Below are 20,032 nucleotides of genomic sequence, written 5' to 3' on the forward strand. Positions count from 1 at the left end.
CGCGGTGGCGTGCGGCCGAGGGACGGCGGGGGAGCGCGGCGGCGGCGGCGGAGCGGCGGCGGTGGTCGGCCTTCGCGGTGGCGGCAGGGATGGACGTGACCGGGCCTGAGACCGACTGGCGCAGCACCAACTTCCGGCAGAAGCTCGTCAGCCAGATGTGAGTGCGAGCCGCGGCCTCAGCGCTGAGTAGGCCGCAGGCGGGCCTCGGCCTCTGCCAGAGGGGCTTCAGCGGTTCCCGCTGTTCCCCGGGCCGTCCGCGCCCGGGTGGTTGTGTCCCACCCGTCTCCGCTCCTCTGCCGGTCCTTCCTGGTCCTCCTCTTGCTGCCTGGGTTCCTCCGTGGTCCCTGGTGTTTGCTCTCCCCCGGGCCCTTCCGCCGTCCCCCTGTGAGGGGGCCTCGTTACCGGGATTTGCTCAGACCCTACGTGGGGGGTAGCCGTGCCTGTTCTTTGACTTCATTTCTCCGATCCTTCTTCCCTTTCACTTTCCTCTTCCCCAGGAATACTGGCTTCCTGTCCTGCTTGACAGCATCTGCTTTAGGGCTTTGATTTTGGCAGTGTCCGTAATGTTACCGAGTTTGACATATTCTGTCCTATGAAAACTGTTGTTATTATCTTGCATCTGACTTTTTAGGGCAAAACCGAAATAAAAATGTTGGTGATTTAATGTAAAGGTCAGCTTGTTGCCTTTTCAGTTGTCCTTTGTAAAACAACTGCTTTACTTGATTTACTTTGCTGCTCTGCATGTTTCTTCTATTTTCTGGAAGGCTGTTCTACCCTACGAAAGGTGGTTATTACAGAAGTGAAAGCACTGTTCAATGCTTCTAAAGTAATGTTGAAATCCTTGTTTGTGTGTGCTTGAAAAGGTTGATCTTGCCTTGTTGCCTATAAGAATCAATATTTAAAAACAGACTGTCTTTTTTTATGACATGTAAACAGTATGCTATTTGACTGCATGTGGTTTTACTCCCTGGCTGTGGGCTTTACTTAAAGGGCTGGTTCAGAAGCAAACTGTTATGGTATTCATTAAAAAAATGTGTGTCTGTCAAAGCCATGCAAGCTTTCTCAGTGCTCAGAACTGATGTTTTACTTTTTAAACTTTCTGCAAAGTCATTAATCTTGTTAGATTAATCTCTTGCTTTTTTTTTCCTCCTCTTCTATTGCTTCATCAAAACAAGGAAACAAAAGTGCTCTCAAATGCTGTGTAACTTTGAGGAAATAAATATGAGTAAGCAGATACAAACCATAACGCAATAAACCTCTGGTTTTGTGTTTGCCCTGCAAACTGCCTGTTTTTTCTCTGAGCAGGAAACAATGCTGATAAATGTTTCAATAGAAGCATACAGCAAGAGATTAAAAAAATTACTGTTACTGACTATTTTTTAACTTTAAGGTTAATGCCATGTGAAGAGATGACAGTAATCTTAAACTTCTAATTTGTGTTGTGAAAAAGTAGAAATAAAATGTCCTCGGTTTATTGTCTTTTACATATGTGTGCAGATGCCTGTGTATGATCTGTGTGCTTTTTGTCATAGCTGTATTGACGTAGCCTTTTTCTTTTTTTTTTTTTTTTAAGATTGTGTCTGTAAGCGATGTTCCTTCCTTGCGCTGCATCCAGTTTTGTAGTATACATCATCTGTTTGTATTCACTGTCTTGTTTAAAAAGCAAACAAACTTATTCCTGGAATAAGCACACAATGACCGCGACAGATTTTCTTTTTTTTTTTTTTCCCCCTGCTAAGTGTGCTAGATATCTGAAAACAACTTGGCTTGGTTTCGTGTTGGTACTTGGAATAAAGTGAAGCTAGCCAGAAGTGGAGTTTATAATAGATAGGTTTGTTGAATGAGAAATAGAAGCAATATATTGGCTAAAAAGACTTGAGCTCTGTATGCAACAGGTTCCTATTTCTTTCCATAAGCTTCCAGTTTTGCCATTAGTGAGGCTTATGTAGTAGGTGAAAGAGGGAGGTAATTAAAATAAATATCTGGTGAATCTGAATCATCTGAAAGTTTTCTTAATTTGTGGGAAGGTTGTTCCTAACAGTTACAAAAATACACTGTCTTACAAGTGTGTATATCTTCCAGTTCATCCTGCAAATAGCAACCGATATTTATTTGTCAAGATGGGTATTAACACTTGGTCTTAAAAGCTAACTTAAATGTACAGAACCATTCACATAACTCATTTTGAGTGCCTTGTTACAGCTTCTGGATTTTACCCTTGGGTTTCCTTTATAACACTGAATTTAAGTTGGGGGGTGGGGTGGGGGTGGTTTAGGCTCTTTTTTTTTTTTTTTTTAAAGAGTGACATTATGTGGATGAACATTTCAGGGTTGCTGTGTGGAATACGTGTCCTAGTGAATGTGTCAGTGGTCAATGTGTATGGTTTGGTTATCATCATTTGAGAGAAAACTGCATTTGATGACCTGAGAAGCCCCCTTCAGTATTAGGTTCTTGTGTGACTGCATGTCCAAGCAGGACTTTCATACTGTTACAAGATCCAGGAAAGCCTGAGCTTAGATAACTGAGGCCAGGGAGAAGCTTTGGCTTCTCCCAGGTTGTTCCAGGAGCCAGTGATGATGTCGGAAGTGTGAATATATACTTGTGCTTGCAAGGTACCCCTTTATTCTGGCCCTTACAGGGAGCAGGCACATACTGGTTCCTTGGGAGTCTCCTTTCTAAAGGCCTTTGTTTAATATGTTTTCAAATGTTGGTGTTGCCTGAAGGACAGATCTGACCTGGGTTATGTGGTGGTAAACTCCATACGTGGTTGTGTACAGTTGCTGCCCCAAGCTACTTCCAGGCTATGTTAGAAGGGAATCATGTTGAGTGTAGAAAAGGTGTGTAACTTAAGTTGTGTGATGGACCACTAATTTTGTGTTCAGCTTTTTGCTTGAAGTTTTGATAAGTATGTTCTGACTTAAGATTGAATAGGTTTAGCTAATGGTTCAGCTGGGTGAGAAGAAAGAGCATGTGTGAACAGAAATAAGGATGGGAATGTGGAGAGCATGTGGAAGGAGGTAGAGGTGGAGTCTGAGGAACAAGCAGGCAGATTAGTGGATCAACTGAAGTTTTGGGGGGGTGGAGGGGGCAGGGAGAAAAGATGATCTGCATTACTGCTCTCTATGAAACACTTCACAAAACCAGTTCATAAAGGAGCCTTAATTTTATATTCCAGCCTAGGTTGTCTGATGAGAATTCAGGCAAAAAAGGCCAAGAAGGCAGATGCTTCTCCCTTTCTGGGACTGTAGAAAGTGAGGGATTAATTTTATAAATGCTAATTTTGGCACAATTGTAAACTGAAGAAGCTACTGCCTCTGCAATACCTCTTCATTCCAAGTGTTTGGGTTGCTATGCAGTGAACCTGATAGGGAAATCTCTCAAAGTTAAAGATAACTCAGGGTGAGTGGTTATTGATAACCTTGGTGGTTCTTCAGTACTGCTGATGGCACAGCCAAACGCTTGTACTGGCACAACTTGGAAGGGGGCGGCTTCTTACCTAGTCACCTCTGCTGGAGGATATCCCTTCTGCTGGAGGATATGCTTGTGAAGCTATGAAGGGGAGATTCTGTGTGTAGTGGGAAGAGTTGTTTTCATTACCTTTCTTTCCAGTTCTGCAGTAACACTAGAACAAGGCCTTAGGGAGGCTGGATGGTCCTTTACTTTTCCCTCTGTAGCTGAAGACAGCGTTCTGGGGACTGAGGGCCTTCAGGCCTTTATGCGTTCTGTCCAGCAAATGTGAATAAAGTAATATGAGTGATTCCTGGTTTGGGTCTTCTGCTGATCTGTGTTGTTATGTGGGTATTCCTGCAGTGAGGGCTGCTATTGATGACATGTGTTATGTCCGATCTGTAACTAACAGAAATGTTGTGTGGGACAGTGTCATGTGCGCAAGATCAAGTGATGAAAGTTTAATGAATTTGTTGGTGTTTACTTGGAGGTTTTTAAACCATGTAATGGGGATAGATGTGGCTAACGGCTTACCAGCATGCTTTTTTTAAACTTTTTTTTCCCCTTGTTGTTGTTTTAATCAAGAAAGGTTTGTTGAACTGTTATAGTGATCAGATAGTCTATTTCACGAAACAGCATTTGGTGATGTTACACGGCTTAATGTGGTGTTGACCCTGGAAATCATTGCCCTTTTGTGTCATTGGAACAACTGATTCATGCAGTCATGGTGTGAACTGGATAGGGGAGCTGGTATAGTTTTGAAGGAGAACGTGTTTTGCAAGATTTTTCAGCTAGATCAGCTGGCCAGAGTGAGAGGTTGCACATCGTTGGGCTGGAAACAATTTTCTTGGGAATGGAGGGGGAATTCCTGAAGCTGGTCTTGGTGTTGAATGCTTCATCTTGTGAAACCGCAACTTTAGCTGTTCTGCATGAAATGAAAAAGGCAGGGTTTTAATGTGCGTCTTATGGTGCGTTTTAGTAAGTGATTATGAGGCAGATGAAGGTTGAATTGGCTGGTACCATCTAGTTTTCAGAGTTTTGTTGAGTTTGGTGTTCTGCAAGGATATGATACGTTATTTGGTATCCTTAACTCTGTGCTAAAGCTATGGCTTTTTTTTTTAGTGACTTTCCCAGTCTTTTAATGTAAATATTATGTTGACTGCAGATGAGTATGTGAACAAAGAACAAGTTGTGTGTTTTTTTTTCTTCCTCCTAGTCTAAACCTTTATTGGAATGCTAAAAGATATGAAATTGAGCACTTGGAGTGACATTACTGGTAATGCAGGTGTAGTCATTATAAAATGTCTTTCATGTAGATATATATAAAAGTAGATAAATTCTTTGCTGTGGATTTTTTTCCAAGTTCTTGATACCACATTGATCACAGCCACTAAGTACTACCTAAATGTTACTTCCTTTACTTGTCTCTGCTTTTTCTTGTCTTTCTGCCTGCTCAGTTCTCGCCGCTCTTAAAATGAGAGGCTTTGTCATTGTATGATGAGACTGAGAAGTTAAGGAGGATTTAGAGAGTAATGTGGATTTAGAGGCAGCCTTTCTGAAAGTGAAAGCGTTAAAAAAGGGCGGTGTCCATAAAGAATTGGATATAGCTTCTTCCTCTGCAGCAGAGCTCCTTTATGAGCAGCTCACTTTAAGGCTTGTTTACACATGGAGGAATAATTATTCTGCATTATGTTTGGATTCTGCTTCGGTTTAAGTAACCTTCATGTATAAACAGCATTTTTTAGTGTCTGCCAGACCACACGAACAAGGTACTGTGAGAGAGCCTTACAGCAGGTAGCTATGTTCTACTGTCTTCTACTTTGCAGGCTACAGCAGGTTAGCTGTATGCTACTAGTTTGCAAGGTAAGGGTGTGAGTTGTGGCAGCCTAAGTTCCTGCATTTTAAGGCTATAGCATCTGCTCTTCTCACTTATGTGACTGTGTTATGGAGTTAATTCAGGAAGCTGAACCAGCTTACTGCTCATGCAAGCACCATTCCTGCTGCATGGGGGGGTGGTAGAAATTCAGGGGAAAGAAAACAGTAGTCCCCCTTCAGACTGACTTGAACTTTTCAGGGATCACTACCCTGACACGCATTTAGTGTAGGGTAGCTGCTCATGCAACAGCAGTAACTGAGAACTGAGTTGCTGAGATGTTAATTACAAGGTGAAAGTATTTCCTGGTAACTTGTTTGTGGAATTTAGACTGTAGCTGCTAGGCTGCTTTAAAACAGAGCAGGTTTTGCAGTGAAGTGAAATGTTTCCAAGAATGAGAATGCCTGGAGGGTTTGAATAGGGCTGTTCACTTGACTAAACTCCTTGTTTTAGGATGTCTTGTCGCATGTGTCACAGTTGAATTGCTTGCTACTTTTTGATGTACTGAGAATTCACCTTCTTTTCCACCCATGTCCCTAGCAGCGTGTGGCTTTCTGTGGGGTTGGGATGTTTTTTTAAAAATTTTTTTTTTTTAAACTTTTCATCTTTGCATGTTCAATATCCCATCCAGAGGGCAGATCTAGATCCAATTTACTAGAGGTGTGATGGAGAAAGGACAGCAAGTCCCCATGATTCTGGCTGGTAAATGGGAAAGAACAGTAAGGGAATTGAAAGCTTTTTATTACCAAACCTGTTATTTTTCTTCCTCTCAACTTTCCATGAACAGGGCCTTCTTTTCATCTTACTGTTTCACCTGCTGCTTTCATGTTGATTGTCCCCTCCCTGCCCTGCACATTGCTGCACATCTGGTCTTCTCTGCCCCGATCAATGCTCCTACTTGTTCTTCTCACACATTGGTCAAACTTCTATGCCTTTAGGCAATCTTTTTAAAAATTTTTTTATTCTTCCACGTTATGTTTAGAGGATTCTCTTGGAAATGCCTGACGCTAGGCAGGCTCAAGCGCATTGTTCGCCAAAGGGATTACATTAATCCTGTCATTCAGCTTTCCTCAAATGAACAGGTCCTGGTATTTTGTCAAAATAATGCATCAGGTGGTAAAAATAATGACTTGCTTAGCAGTTGTTCTTGAATTTCTGGAAAGAATAGGCTTTTAGAAATTAGTTGGCTTTTTTCCAATATTTGAAGGAATTTTAAATGGTGGCAATTTTAAGGGTGGTTTTTTTGTTTGTTTTTTTTTAATCTATAAATGAGAGGGGGATAAAAAGCTGTTTCACAGACCTTTCTAATTACAGAAAGTATTTTCTGATGTCCTCCATTAATACCCAGGCTTGTTTTTTCCTCTTTTTTTCAGTGATGACGCTATGAGGAAGGCTGGTGTTGCGCATAATAAATCCAGCAAAGATATGGAGAGTCATGTGTTTATGAAGGCCAAAACAAGGGTAAAGCATCTGTATTTGTTTCCAGAAGTTACTGGGGTGTCAAAAGAAGTTTGGAACAACCCACAGAAATAGCAGACCCAATGTACTTAGTTAACTGTCTCTGCTTAGAGTACCTAGTTATGCAAAATTTTTTGATTTATATGTGCTCCTTTTACCCTGAGGGGAAGTGAGGTGTTTTGCATCCAATATATGCATCAAACTGGACTTCAGCCCAAGGCAGCTTTGCTGATGCTGCAGCATTTAATGTGTATATGGGACCACAGTTAATTCTTACCTGAAGACTTGTGTGTAGTGAATTGCATAGAATTTCCTTTATCTACCATGCAGCACCATTCTATATGACCAGTTTGGTGATCAGGAGAGACTAACATATTGATGAAAAGGCTGTGTCAAAGAGTAAGACCAAGGGAAGTGCTCTGGTCTCTCTGAAAGTCTGATTATCATTTACAATTCTAGACTCTACCAAAATATAAACTTCTTTCCTGAAGCTGTGTTACAAGAAATTGGATATTGTTGCTGTCTCCAAACAAGCCATGTTTGAGATGGAACTTGTCTTGGTGAAATTTTATAATGCTGATGTCACAAATTTATGCCTGCTGATGGCATCCTCACTGGTGAGTTGGTAGTTTCATGGGCAGGAGGGCTATCTCAGCCCTGTGCAGTTTCTTTTACGCATTATGAAGCACACTAATAAAATGCTGCAAAGAATATTTGTCTTTTCACTTCTGACACTTCTATCATATGTTAGTCAGCGTACCAAGAAAGCAGGTTCAATCTTTAAGAAAAAGGAATTAGCGTGGATAAGAAGCGGAAAATGGATGTATTGCTTTATAATTATTGTCACGTATTGTGATCCTATTAGTGTGACTGTCATGGAGGTTCTTTCCAGGGAATTTTGTGGTTTCTTGGTCTTCTTGTACCATGGACCACAATGACCTATCAGTAAAAATATTATCACTTAGTTAATGAACAGGCTGTTCCTTTCAATTGAACTGCTCTGAAAAGCCCACAGACATTGTAAAGTAAAATCTGTTATGTTGAGGAAGAATACCGAAGAACCAGAAAGTCATGTTTGCAATGTTTTTATTTCTTATGCTAAAATAATAATTTTCATCTTTAGGAGGAATATCTTTCTCTTGTGGCCAGACTTATTATCCATTTTCGAGATATTCGTAAGTAATTGTTTTGTTTTGGTTTGGTTTGTTGTTTTTTTTTTCTGAGTAATGGGACTGTTCATCCCATCCTCCCAAAAAAAGTAAATTTTAGGGTTTGTGTGTGTGGTTCTGCATGTGACTCTTCACAAGTTGCTTTAAAAATTTTCCTGTAATATACATGCTTAATTTCTAAATACTGTTTCTTTTGCACATCCATCTATAATAGAAAAGTGAGAAATTATTTAAAACTTACTACTTTTTCCACCTTCCTAATTTCTTCCTGTATTTTTGCTTTCTTTCCATTGTTTATGTAGCTTTCTGGTTACCAAATTGGCTTAGGTTAATGTATTTTGCTAGAACTACAGTAGACAGTGTTTTTTTTTTTTAAATTATTATGTGAATATATTTCTTGTAGAGAGTATATCTGAAGGGCCAGATTTGTGTGACAAGATTAACAAAGGCAATTAATTGTTCTTCCTTTGCAGACAATAAGAAATCTCAAGCCTCAGTCAGTGGTAAGAGCTCTTTTTTCTTTTTCGTATTTTTTTTTTTCCTTCCCTTCCCTCCCCCCCATTTCTAAATAGAACAGCTTAGAAATCAGGGCTGTGGTGTACTAAGAATAAGAAGGCTGTGGATTCCCTAGCTGGAATATTAAATGCTGCTAGAGGAAAGGAAAGGTAGCATAATAGTCTTGGAGTTATTCAGCGATGAGGGTGACAGGGATGGACAGTGTTTTGGATGTAGAACAGGAAATTTGTTTCTTTCCCTGTTTGTACTTTTATTAGCTCACAACACTAAGATTCTTGAAAGAACAAGAGTGATTGAAAATAATCTGCTGAACAGCCCCGGTTTCTCCCCTTTACTAGCTTTGGGTTTCTCAGTCTTTGTTGCATGAGAGGCAAGCATTTGTGGGGCGTACATGCTCTGCCATTTGAATGAGATTAGATCTGATCATGTCTTCTGCCTCTGTGCTAGTTCTTACAGCAGTGTCTGTTAGGAACATAGTATGACCCTCTGTTTTTATCCCCCTGTAGGCTAAATATGCAGTGTCTGTGATTGATTAACATCCAGCGTAGACAGTTGGAATTATTTTATAAGTATTCCTAAGAAAGAGGAGGTATTGCATTCTGTACCTGATTAATATTGCTTCTGCATCCCATGTTGTGTTTTGCCCTCTTGAATTACCATTCCCACTTTGATTTTACTTTTCTGCATGCCCAGGATTCAGATTGTGACAATCGTCTTGAAAGACACTGAATTTATTCACTGCATAATAAATATGATGTTGAGGGGGAACTGTATAGCAGAGTACTTCCTCTGGTCTGAACACTGCTTCTCCGTGTTGACCTCAGGAGGAAGAGGCTAATTGGATCCACAGTGGGACTCTCTTCTTGGTTTTTGAGGTTACAAGCTGGATATCGTCATGGAGTTTTGTTGGCAGCCTGTTTTGACTTGCATATAAATTCAGAAGTGGCTAATAAGTTCCTTTTCTCTAATATATTTAGAATCTATTTGGAACTTGGCAAATCTGAAGTACTTTAAATAATCTCCACTCTATTTACTGAGAGGCAAAGACGTGCCAGAAACCTCTTGTCTCACAGGCAGAGGAGTGAATGTTAGATTCTCAGGGTATTGGATCTAGTCATGGTCTGAAGCTGACAGATCAGAGGGTGGATGGTGGAGAACAGAGGATTTGGGGGAGGCAATTGCATGGCTGCTGCATATTGGTAACTATTTTCTTTGTAGATCCAATGAATGCCCTGCAGAATCTAACTGGAGGTCCCCCAGCAGGGGCGCCTGGAATGGGCATGGCGTCCCGAGCTCAAGGAGCACCGATGAGTGGGATGAGTGGCCTTGGCCCAATGGGACAACAGATGAGTCTCCCAGGGCAGCAGCAGCCTCCTGGAACCTCGGGAATGGCCCCTCACGGTATGCCTGGTGTCTCTACAGCTACTCAGCAGAGTAAGTGTTCAGTTTGCCTCAACCACTACAATTGTTAGATCAGCCTTTTAGGACGTAACTCTTTTCCACAAGGAAAGGGTGCTGAAGAGATTTCATACTTCTGGCTAAAGCAGCCAAGTGAACTGCAGGAAGAATTGATTTCAAATACTGCTACCCGATGGGATAAATGTCTTCCTTAGTATAGTGAGGAACAGTCTAGCTGTTGTAGGAGCAAATGCTTCTTTTGTCCTACAAGATGTCAACTTCAGAACTTTGTTTTTGTACTGTGCACCTATGTTTTCCATAGGTCTGGTGCTTCCTGCTGGTGACCTCTGCGTATTTCCTCCTGCACGTTTTTACATTCTTTATCGAGGCTGCTGACTCAATATAGGCAGTGAGAATTAGAGGTTGGTAGTAGGAAGTGTCATTAATTCTGCTGTTAATGTGCCTCATCCATTTGAGGAAGCAGAAGTATATGCTGCTCACGAAGAACATTAATGTACTTCAGGGATTATCTTCAATTATTATGAATTATACTGGGTAACTGTCTCTCGCACTGGTTGGGTCTCATGTTTTGAGTACAGTCTACCTTCTTTTTAGCCCAACTTCAGCTTCAGCAGATAGCTCAGCAGCAACAGCAGCAGCAGCAGCAATTCCAGCAGCAGCAGGTGGCTTTGCAGCAGCAGCAATTCCAGGCCCAGCAGTCAGCCATGCAACAACAGTTTCAGGTCCAGCAGCAGCAGGCGGCAGCAGCTGCAGCAGCCCAGCAACAGCAGCAGCAACAACAGCAGTTGCAAGCCGTCCAGCAGCAGCAACAGCACATGCTGAAACTGCAGATGCAGCAGCAGCAAAACCAACAGCAGGTGATGATAAACAATTACAATGGCAATTGAGGTGATCGATGTTCAGTTACTTGTCAAGTGAGGCTTGGCTTGCCTGGAAGTTCTGAATGTCGGCTCTGCATGTTATTAATGCATTTCCACTCTAGGGTAGGACTTCAGTTTAGGCTGGCAAGTTAATTGGCAACAATATGTCACATCACAGAGGAAAGGCTTAACAGTTGTTTTGTTGCTTTCTTCTGTCATAGCAACAGAGAATTAAAACCTATGTCTCTTTCTCTTTATAATCATCAGCATAGTCTTTCATTCTAACAAGAACAGGGGTGTGGGAAAGAACTAAAAGCCCTTGTGTTACTCTAGAAATAGTGGCTGTTTTGTCATTGTGTGAATTACACATTGCCACTTTAAAAAATGTGTGCTGAGCACATCATATATATGTATCAGCCTTAGGCACGAAAGCAGAAGAGGCAACTTCAGCTGTCATGCTCTTGTATGGTTTCTGGTAAACAGTGGTGCTGATGCAGGCTGGTTGGTTTAAAGAAGTGCTTCTGAGCTCATTTGTACAGGAGGAGCTGATGGACTTCATCTTTGCATTTGAAAACTGTTTTAGTAGCGAGACAAGCTTGTAGTATTGAAACCATGGGATGTGCACTATGTAGAGTTCAGATACACCAAAAGTGAGTGGATAAAAGGGTTGGGCTTTCCCTTTGGACTTAAAACCTCAGCCCGATGTATTAGGATTCTGTTTGCACTTGGTTTATGCTATAAAAATAAGGCTGCTATTGCATTGCTGGAAGCTTTAGCAGCCTGGCTTTTCCTGCTTTTCAGATGCAGCAGCAACAGCAGCAGCAACAACTACAGCGAATTGCCCAAATGCAGCAGCTGCAGGCAGCACAGGCTATGCAGGCACAACAGCAGCAACAACAGCAGCAGCAGCAACAACAGCAACAAATACCACAACAACAGATACAGCAGCAGCCACCTCAACAAGTAATGCAACAGCAGATGCAACAGATGCAGCAGCAACAACAGCAGCAGCAGCAGCAACAACAACAGCAGCAACAACAACAGGTTGCTCAGGCACAACAGTCTCAGCTTCCACAACAATCGCAGCCTCAACCCCAGCCCATGGTATCTCAGCCACAGGCAATCTCAGGACAAATTCCTAGTCAGGTTATGCCTGTTACTCTTACACCACAGCAATTAAAAGCAATGCAGGTAAGGGCTAGTGACCAGCTGATTGTTGGTTCATTGTGATCCTCTAGAGAAATAAAAAAAAAAATAAATCTTTGACTTTTGCTAATAATGAAGTAGGAAAAAATATAGCTTGTGAAGAGATCTGTAGTTACATGTTATGAGTATGGAGGGTTTAAAGGTTTATGTCTGGGCCTGCCAGTAGAGAACAATTTTGTGTCTTAAGAGTAGGACTTCTGGAAATCTGTGAAAACCATTTATGCAGCTAATATTTAAAAATAATTTCTTGTCTTACTCTTGAATGGACAAGTAAAAAAAAGAAACAAACTCTGGTTAAAGAAAAATCACCTCCATGATGTTAACTGTTATAGAACATGAGCAAGTGCTTTGAAGTGCTTAGCGCATGTGACTGGAGCCAGTGTTGGCTCTCTAACATGCTGGCTTTGCTTCTACTGCCATGTTTAGACGTTTTGGTCAAAGTTTAAGATAGCAGTAGTTCCTGCCTTGAAGAGAATGTGGACAAGACAATAGTTTTACTCAGTTGAACCTCTTGCTGGGTCATCCTCTTAATGGTGCAGCTTTTTGAACTGTTGCATTAGTCAGTTTTTTCTGGGCTCCATACGTGCTGTTGAGCAAAAGCTCAGATGTAATCCCAAGACTTGCCTTTCTTTGGGCCTTGCTGGGGAGGAGTGGAGTGTCAACCACACTTGAGAAAATATTGACTCCCCATGGATGAGTTGATACATCCACTTTGTGCTCCTACCAGCTAAGCTAGGAGTAGCTAGATGTCATATACATCAACTGACAGTCATAATGAATGTATAAACATTTGAAATGCTGGTCATTGGTAGGTGCTTAATACAGTGTGCTTGAGGGAAATCAACACATATGTGGTTAACTATGTTTGCTGGAAGGTTGAAGTATCTATTATTGTCATAGGAAGAACTGATAGTACAGGGAAGAAGGTACAAGAAGTCGTTAAATCTTGGGTGCACAGTCTATGGGAAGACTGTTTAAATGTTAGAAACATGGGAACTTGTTTTCAGATAGAAGGCTCAAAAACTCTAGAGTATGTATGTGAAGCTGATCTTGTCTCCACACCCTTTTTTATGAGTAGAGTCAATACAGTTGAAACAGAAGTGTCATACCCTAATCAGATATGTATGTTTACTTCGTTCTTTCTTTTCATACTCAAGGTAAGAGCTCAGCTGGTCCAGCAGCAGCAGGCAGCAGCGGCAGTGCAAGCAGCTCAGGCCCAAGCTGCTCAGATGGGAGCTTCAGGGCAGGTAAGGGCCCAGGAGCCAGTATCACTAGTTATAGGCCTGTAGCAAGTGCATGCTAGAGATGAGCATGGAGATGGGTTTCTGGTGGCTTTCTGATGAGGGGTCTGACATCAGTCATCCCCTTTATAAAGGTGATATGGGCTTTTATGCTGTTTCTCCTTTGCCTGGAGTCAGAGGCAGGATTTCGTTGACAACCTCTCTGTGCATGCTCTCTGTCCTGAGTAGGTAAGATTGTTGCCTGTACTGACACAGGAATGCACATCAATAAGACGGCCTACTGTGGTCATGCTACAAGTCTGACTGTTGGTACCTGGACTGTATCATCTCTTCTTTTGTTAAACTTTCTTAGGTGACTTCTTTGTTCTGTAAACTGGTTTCTGTACTGTGAACCTTTGCCTGCTGTCTTTACTCACATATGATTTACCTTCCATCTCCATGTATCGACCATAAAAAAATAGTATAGACAATGAAATATCTCTGCACTCCCCTTTCATTCCTTTCATCTTTCATTCTTTTTCTGAGTGAAATTGGCAGTAGATATAGATTGCTTTTGTTCTGGATGTGAATTGTGAAGAAAAAATGGCATGTGTCGCAAGTGCAGATTGCATATAAAAAAAAAGAAAAAAAAGTGCTGGTTGAAAGCTTATCGTCTAACACAGTTTTCTTATCCTGCAACACACTTGTAGCCCCAGTGATTGTTCCTTGATGTGTGTTTGGTATGAAGGAGGCATGGGGGAAAAAAACTGGGAGTGGCTTGAGCTGAACCTCTCATCCCATTTTCCACAAGAATATGAAATAGTCTTTTGTGGCTTACCTCTGTAGTGTTTCATATTAAGGCATTTTACAGACATGGGTAAGTACAATTATCACCACTTTGTAGAAGAAGAGGCTGAGGCAGACAGGTGAAACGAGGTTGACTAGGATTAATGGCAGAGTTCTTTTCATATAACCAGGTATTCCATGTCTGCATGCACCATTTTCCCTTCAGTGCACAAGTAATATTATAGATTCAGTAAGACATTTGGAAGCTTTTTACATGGACTCTGCTAACAATTGGTTCTTCAACATACATCTTGCAGACTTGTATCAGGAATAGTATGTTGTACCATCATAACTCTCATGTGGCCCACATCCTTGTTGGTGACTAAGTTCTGTTTCTGTATTGGTTGTTTTGCTTGTGTCAACATAACACAGGATGTAAAAGCTGAGCAGTGGTAAGTACAGTTGGTACAGTACCGGCAGCAATGCAGAATTCTCTTTCTACAGTTGAAACGTGAATTAAAACTTCTGCTTGTTTCCTAAATAATTTCCAGGTGGGAGCTGCAGGGACTTAGGCTGACTGGAAGGAGACTCTTGACTTCTTTTTCTTTTTACTAACTTAATGGTGCTCTTTTCAACTTCTAAGGAGATGGATTGTGCTTATATAGAATCAACTTAATTCTTGCCCCATTTATTGAATTCATATGCCAGTGGCTTAACAGCACAGTGCATTTGAAAAGTTTCGGCCGCTGAGATGGTTGACAGCAGGTTTTGTGTTGCAGCTTTATTCAGACATATGTAGTAAACTCAGGGATTGCTCATTATCTATGATGGGTGGAGTTTAGAAAATTCCACATACAGGCTTTACTCCATTTATGTTCATGCCATTGCAATAAGAGTCTACTAAAATTCACTTAACACTGTGAAGTCCAATAATTAAATGGGTTTCTTGTACTTGTGTAGATATTTTCTGTATATAATATTTAGTTTTAAGATTGTGGCTATGTACAATATTACAATGCAGCTTTGGTATTGAGAGCGTATATGCATTTTCTTTAATTTATAAGAAGTTTCTTCTAAGAGTAGATTTTGCTTTGTGTTTAGTACATTTTTCACTAGCACCAGCATTTTTAATAAATCTGCCTTGATTTCTTAATTTGGTTCAGGGAAGCTTTTGTTATAAACAAACCCTATCCTAATCTTTGCTTGTTACGTTTAAACTTGGTCTCTAGGGGCTTTCAAACTGCAAATTTTGGTTGATATAGTTGCATTTTTCCTTTTCAGTAAAGTTTCTGTTCATCCTTCCTACGTAAAAGTAAAAGCAGTCCCAGGTTTAAACATGGATCCATGTGAGTTCTGAAGTTGTTCTCTGAAGTTGTAGATGCCATGCAGGTCAATGTTACCCTGCTTGGGTGTCTAGTACTTGTAAGCATGTAACTCGCAGGTGAAGCAAATAAATAAAGTAGTGTCCTAGTGACCACAGAGCACTACACAAGTGCTTGCAGCACCAAGAGAAAAATCTGTAGTCAGTTGGAGTTAAGTATTAATAAAGTTTAAATCACTGTTCTGGTGCAACTCCTTCAGGTGCTCAGAATGCAGATTGGCTGTTGCTCTTTGAAAGTCAGAGCTGCCTTTAGTGGAGTGACAGTGGCACAGAACTTACATACGCTCACCAGAAGCTGCATATTTATGAAATTCTGAATCTTTGGATTTTAGGTGAAGGAAAATTACAGGTTCAGGATTCTAATTGTTATATTCCACTTCATTTTTATCAAATTACCTGGTTTGTACCTTACAGGGGAGGGAGACTCTTCCTCTGCTTGCTCTCTTTTTATGGGGTAAAATTCTAGATTCTGTAAATTGAGATAAATCAATTTCACTTGTGGAGGAGGATTTGCCTTCAGTTTAAATCTTTTTCAAAAGTACTTGAACACTTCTGGTTGTCTTCTGTTTTTAGACTGACAAGAACAACTCCTGCATGGATATATTGCTTTGCATAAAACAGGTGCAATCTTTGGAACCCCCTTTGTCAGAGGGCCACAGGTTTCATAAATCTAAATTGGCTGGAGAATGGGAAAAATAGATTACTTTTTTTAAGAGAGTGGAATTGGTGTCATTTTATATATACACTTCTGTTCCAAAGCACACATTTCAAAAGACCAAAAAATATAAAAAAATCAAACCCAAAATAGTGTGCCTGTGCATACGTGTTTGACCAACTACAGTACCATAAACAGCTGTGAAAGCCTATGAATCTAAGTTTGTCGTGCTGGTGTTCAGTGGTTTGCCAGGCACTTGAACTGTGAATATGCTTCTAATTTCCTTGACCTCAGAGGATGTAATCTAAATCTTCGCACTTTGGTGGTGTGGCATGAGAAACAGGACCGAGATGGGACATGTGGGTCACCATAACATACCTGGGATTTCACACGCTCCAGAGATCCATGTGCATTCACGAGGGTCTAAGATGGGGTGATTGTGCCTGGAAGGATATGTTCATATTTTTTTTTTCCCTAGCAATTTCCCTTTTTCGGTTTTTTTTGTTTGTTTTTTTTTTTGTTTGTTTTGTTTTGTTAGGGTTGTGTTGCTTCACCAGCTCTCATGTTGATACTGTAGCTCTTCACTGCACTTTGTAGCATCCACCTGTGCTTTGTGGCAGTGCTGGGTTGTTGTGTTTGCTTGTGGTGGCTGTTGCATGCTGTGTGTGTACATGTGCATGTGTGTGTGATGTCTGAAGTGCTCTCATTTGTTTCCCTTTTGAAATCCTGTCTCTGACCATCCCTCTTTGCCTGGATGGAAAGGGACTGCATTGCTCTGATGTTGTGAACTAACAGCTGTGCTGAATTTGACACTATTTTCTTTACCAGTTATTGCTTTCCTTTTCAGTCTTGCTATGTTGTATTTAATTTTATTTATTTTTAACAATTGTAAGCACATGCATTCTCTGACTCTCTAGAGACATGTTGCTGGCTGCTTCAGTCCATTTACATAGAACGCTAAGCAAGAATGCCCCAAACTGATTACTGAAAGGAGATTTCATTAACTTGTAGGTTAGTTAGGGCCTGTGTAGATTCCTTGGTAATATGTATGCTGGAAATAAAAATAGCCCAGAGAACTCCACTGTACATCTTGAAGTACCAAACAGAAGCTTTTACTGACAATTGAATCTGCCAGTTACCCAAATACTACCTCAAAAATATGCTGTATTTGTTGTAAATTCACAGCATATGTGGTGTAATGTCAAATTTTAAGTAACAGGGGGCTATAAAGATATATATGATTAAATCTATGTGGCTCATGCAGGCTGATGGTTCAGAAAGGTACTTCTAGACACTGCAGGGTAGCATAATCCTAATACTATCTTAGAATAGAAATCCATTCTAATGCTAACCTTCATTATTTGTTCTAAATGATTACACTTTAGGGTATGCTCACTCTATACACCTGGAGAATCAAATAGTGCATGAATTAAGCTTAAGGCAGATTATGGACTCATAACAATATTTTAGCACAGCTTAGTAATAGAGGAATGGGTATTTGTCAAAATGATGGAAATTACAAGGATATATTTGACTTATTCAGTGAGTTATAAAAGGAAGGAAATAGCTTTTTCAAACCCAGAAGTCCTTTTTGTTGTCTTTGGCATTGTTATACTGTCATAGGTTAGGTTGATCTGAAATTTTGCTCACTGTGGAGCATTCCTACTGACAGTTGCTGTTGAACTGTCTGCCAGATTCTTTTATAATGAAGGGCTAAATCCTTTGAGTCCACAGTGGGGGAAAGCACATCAGAAACCTATGGCATTATATAGCTTCTTACAGGGAGCATTCTTGACAGCAATCTTAGAGTACTTATTTCCAAGAAATCTAGAAATTCAAGATGTCGGGCAAAATTTAGGAAAAGCCCTTCATGCAAGTGATAGCATGATCCACCCTTGACCCACCAATCTGAATCAGCTCTCTCAAGATACCTAGAATTCATTAGATGCTTTCTGAAAATGGATAGAAAGGGTATAAAAAGGAGTTTGATTTGTCAGCTAGCATGTTAGGTTAAACTTTAGAGAAAAGCTCACTAACCTTCCCTTCATGCTCCCCCTCCCCCTAATTCCTGGAGGTTGCATGTGCTTCTCATCCTGCCAGTGCACTGCATTTCTTGTTTTGCGATTACTTTTGTCTGTTGTCCCTCTGTCCTCAAAGATGATCACCGCACCTATGGCCCGAGGTGGGATGCAAATAAGACCACGGTTCCCGCCTACCACCGCTGTGTCTGCTACGCCGCCAAGCTCCATTCCTTTGGGCGGACAGCAAATGCCACAGGTATTTACTGAGTCAAAGCACATTGTGTCAGGAATTGTGCAAAGCATTCAATACGTGATTGTATAGTACTTGCTTTCAAGCAAGGGGAGGTTCACTTTTTCATCAAACAACTTACTTGCTGGTGTTACTCAGGGTATTGGGCTGTTTAGGTTTTTTATGGATCCTTTTTCATTTTAAGTAATAGGTTTTCTGAGAGCTTGGAATGTCAAATAAAGCATTTTTAGAGCGGCATAGATCTTTATTTTAACATTTAAAATGTTTCCATGTTCATAATTGATTTAAGTCTCAAATTAGAACTTTGTGGTTTCTGTTTAACCTTTGTCCATGCTCCATGAGTGTGCATTTATGAGGGTGTTGCAAGTCAGTACTGCAGTGTACTGGCTGAATTGTGTCAGGGACCTTACTTATAATGTCTTCATGCTCTGTACAGGTGGTTCTTTCATCAGTAGAAAACTTGGCTCATTTCAGTTTGAGTAGCTTCTTGGCATGGTATCAGGGACCAAGAAAAATGGAGCTGTTCTCTTCTTTCACGGTTGTGTAGGAGGAACTGCCAGAAGGATTCCACTGGTGCCTGCATCAGAGAAGAACCTGTGTAGGCAGGCTGGCAGCACCTATCCAGCTGTTGCTGGAAGATGCATGAGGTCAGAGTACTGCATCTGCCTGGTGCAGGTCCGGATCTGCTAAATACCTCACAGTCATGTTTTGCAAGTAAAATGTGTCATTTGGGGGGAGCAGGAATGGGGAGAACTAGAAAGAAGTAGAACTGAATTTTTACCAGTAAGTCACAAAGCTGCTCTCTGCTCTGCAGAAGTTTGCTGATCCCTATGTTATTGGTGTTGGTTTAAATACGTATCATATTATGATGGCGGAATAGTGTTCAACTGCATTTTTATATCTGTTATTCACGAACATCATGTCTTGTTCTTCTAGATGCTAATTTTCAAATTTAATACCAGGTGCGGTTTTAGTTCTTAATACCGCTGCGTTTTGTTTATAGGTTTAATGAACGTTTCTTCACTCTTTGCATTTTTGTTTCCATTGCAAGCTTGTCATGGGGCTGTGGAATGTCTGAAACTCTGCTTCCTAGTGCTGCTGTATCAAGTTTAGTAGGCACAGCCTTTTCTTCTCAAGAATTTGCTAAGGTAGATACAGTGACCAGAAAAATTCTGCAGACCGAGGCAAACACCTCTGTCGTTTCTGATTTAAGATGGATGGTCATTTCAGTCCAGGTCATTTTTTATATGTTAACTGAAATAAAACCCAGGCATAGCTGTTGAGTCAAAGGAGAATTTACTTCAAGCTTTATTATCTGTAGCAGTTTATATATACTGACAAAATCATCTCCCATATGAAATATTCACAATGTTTGGTTTGACGATGAGGCCTTCCGATAGATATTTAAGTATTAGATTGGCTTATATTTAATATCTGAGTCATAACAGAAGACCTCTAGTTTAAGCATTCAGTGCCATAGGCTGATCTTTTAGTGCTGTCATGTCTGTGGTTATTGAGGAGCTTTGATTTCTGACACCAAGTGAATTGGTCATCAAGGAGTGCTCTCAGTAGCATGCCAAGGATTGTGAAAATGATGTAGAAGACTGAACAACTAGAGAAGGCAGAAGAAGAAAGGAAATTTCTTTGTGAACAGTGATTGGACTGAAAATGGCTCCTAAGCAGGTGGTAGGATGAGTGACTGAGTCATGGTTTAATGGTGGTAGGAAGCATGTTTTTAAAGGCAGTCTGACATGTCGTTTACTTGACAGCC

General features: G+C 40.7%; 1 protein-coding gene across 4 annotated transcripts in view; it reads left to right on the forward strand.

The window, feature by feature from the left end:
- The first annotated feature begins 5 nt into the window (after positions 1–5).
- Positions 6–20,032, forward strand: part of MED15 (mediator complex subunit 15) — a 30,285-nt gene continuing 10,258 nt past the window's right edge. For 2 of the 4 annotated variants that reach the window (XM_075041649.1, XM_075041650.1), the window contains exons 1-9: positions 6–157; positions 6,694–6,781; positions 7,902–7,953; positions 8,421–8,450; positions 9,682–9,897; positions 10,477–10,739; positions 11,544–11,933; positions 13,106–13,195; positions 18,148–18,267. In XM_075041649.1, the coding sequence (XP_074897750.1) occupies positions 90–157; positions 6,694–6,781; positions 7,902–7,953; positions 8,421–8,450; positions 9,682–9,897; positions 10,477–10,739; positions 11,544–11,933; positions 13,106–13,195; positions 18,148–18,267 (1,317 nt within the window). In that variant the 5' untranslated portion in view covers positions 6–89. The remainder of the gene's footprint in view (positions 158–6,693; positions 6,782–7,901; positions 7,954–8,420; positions 8,451–9,681; positions 9,898–10,476; positions 10,740–11,543; positions 11,934–13,105; positions 13,196–18,147; positions 18,268–20,032) is intronic. The other 2 variants (XM_075041651.1, XM_075041652.1) reach the window with 2 other exon arrangements.

The sequence above is a fragment of the Buteo buteo genome, chromosome 11 (genome assembly GCF_964188355.1).
Source record: "Buteo buteo chromosome 11, bButBut1.hap1.1, whole genome shotgun sequence".
Classification (NCBI taxonomy): Eukaryota; Metazoa; Chordata; class Aves; order Accipitriformes; family Accipitridae; genus Buteo; species Buteo buteo.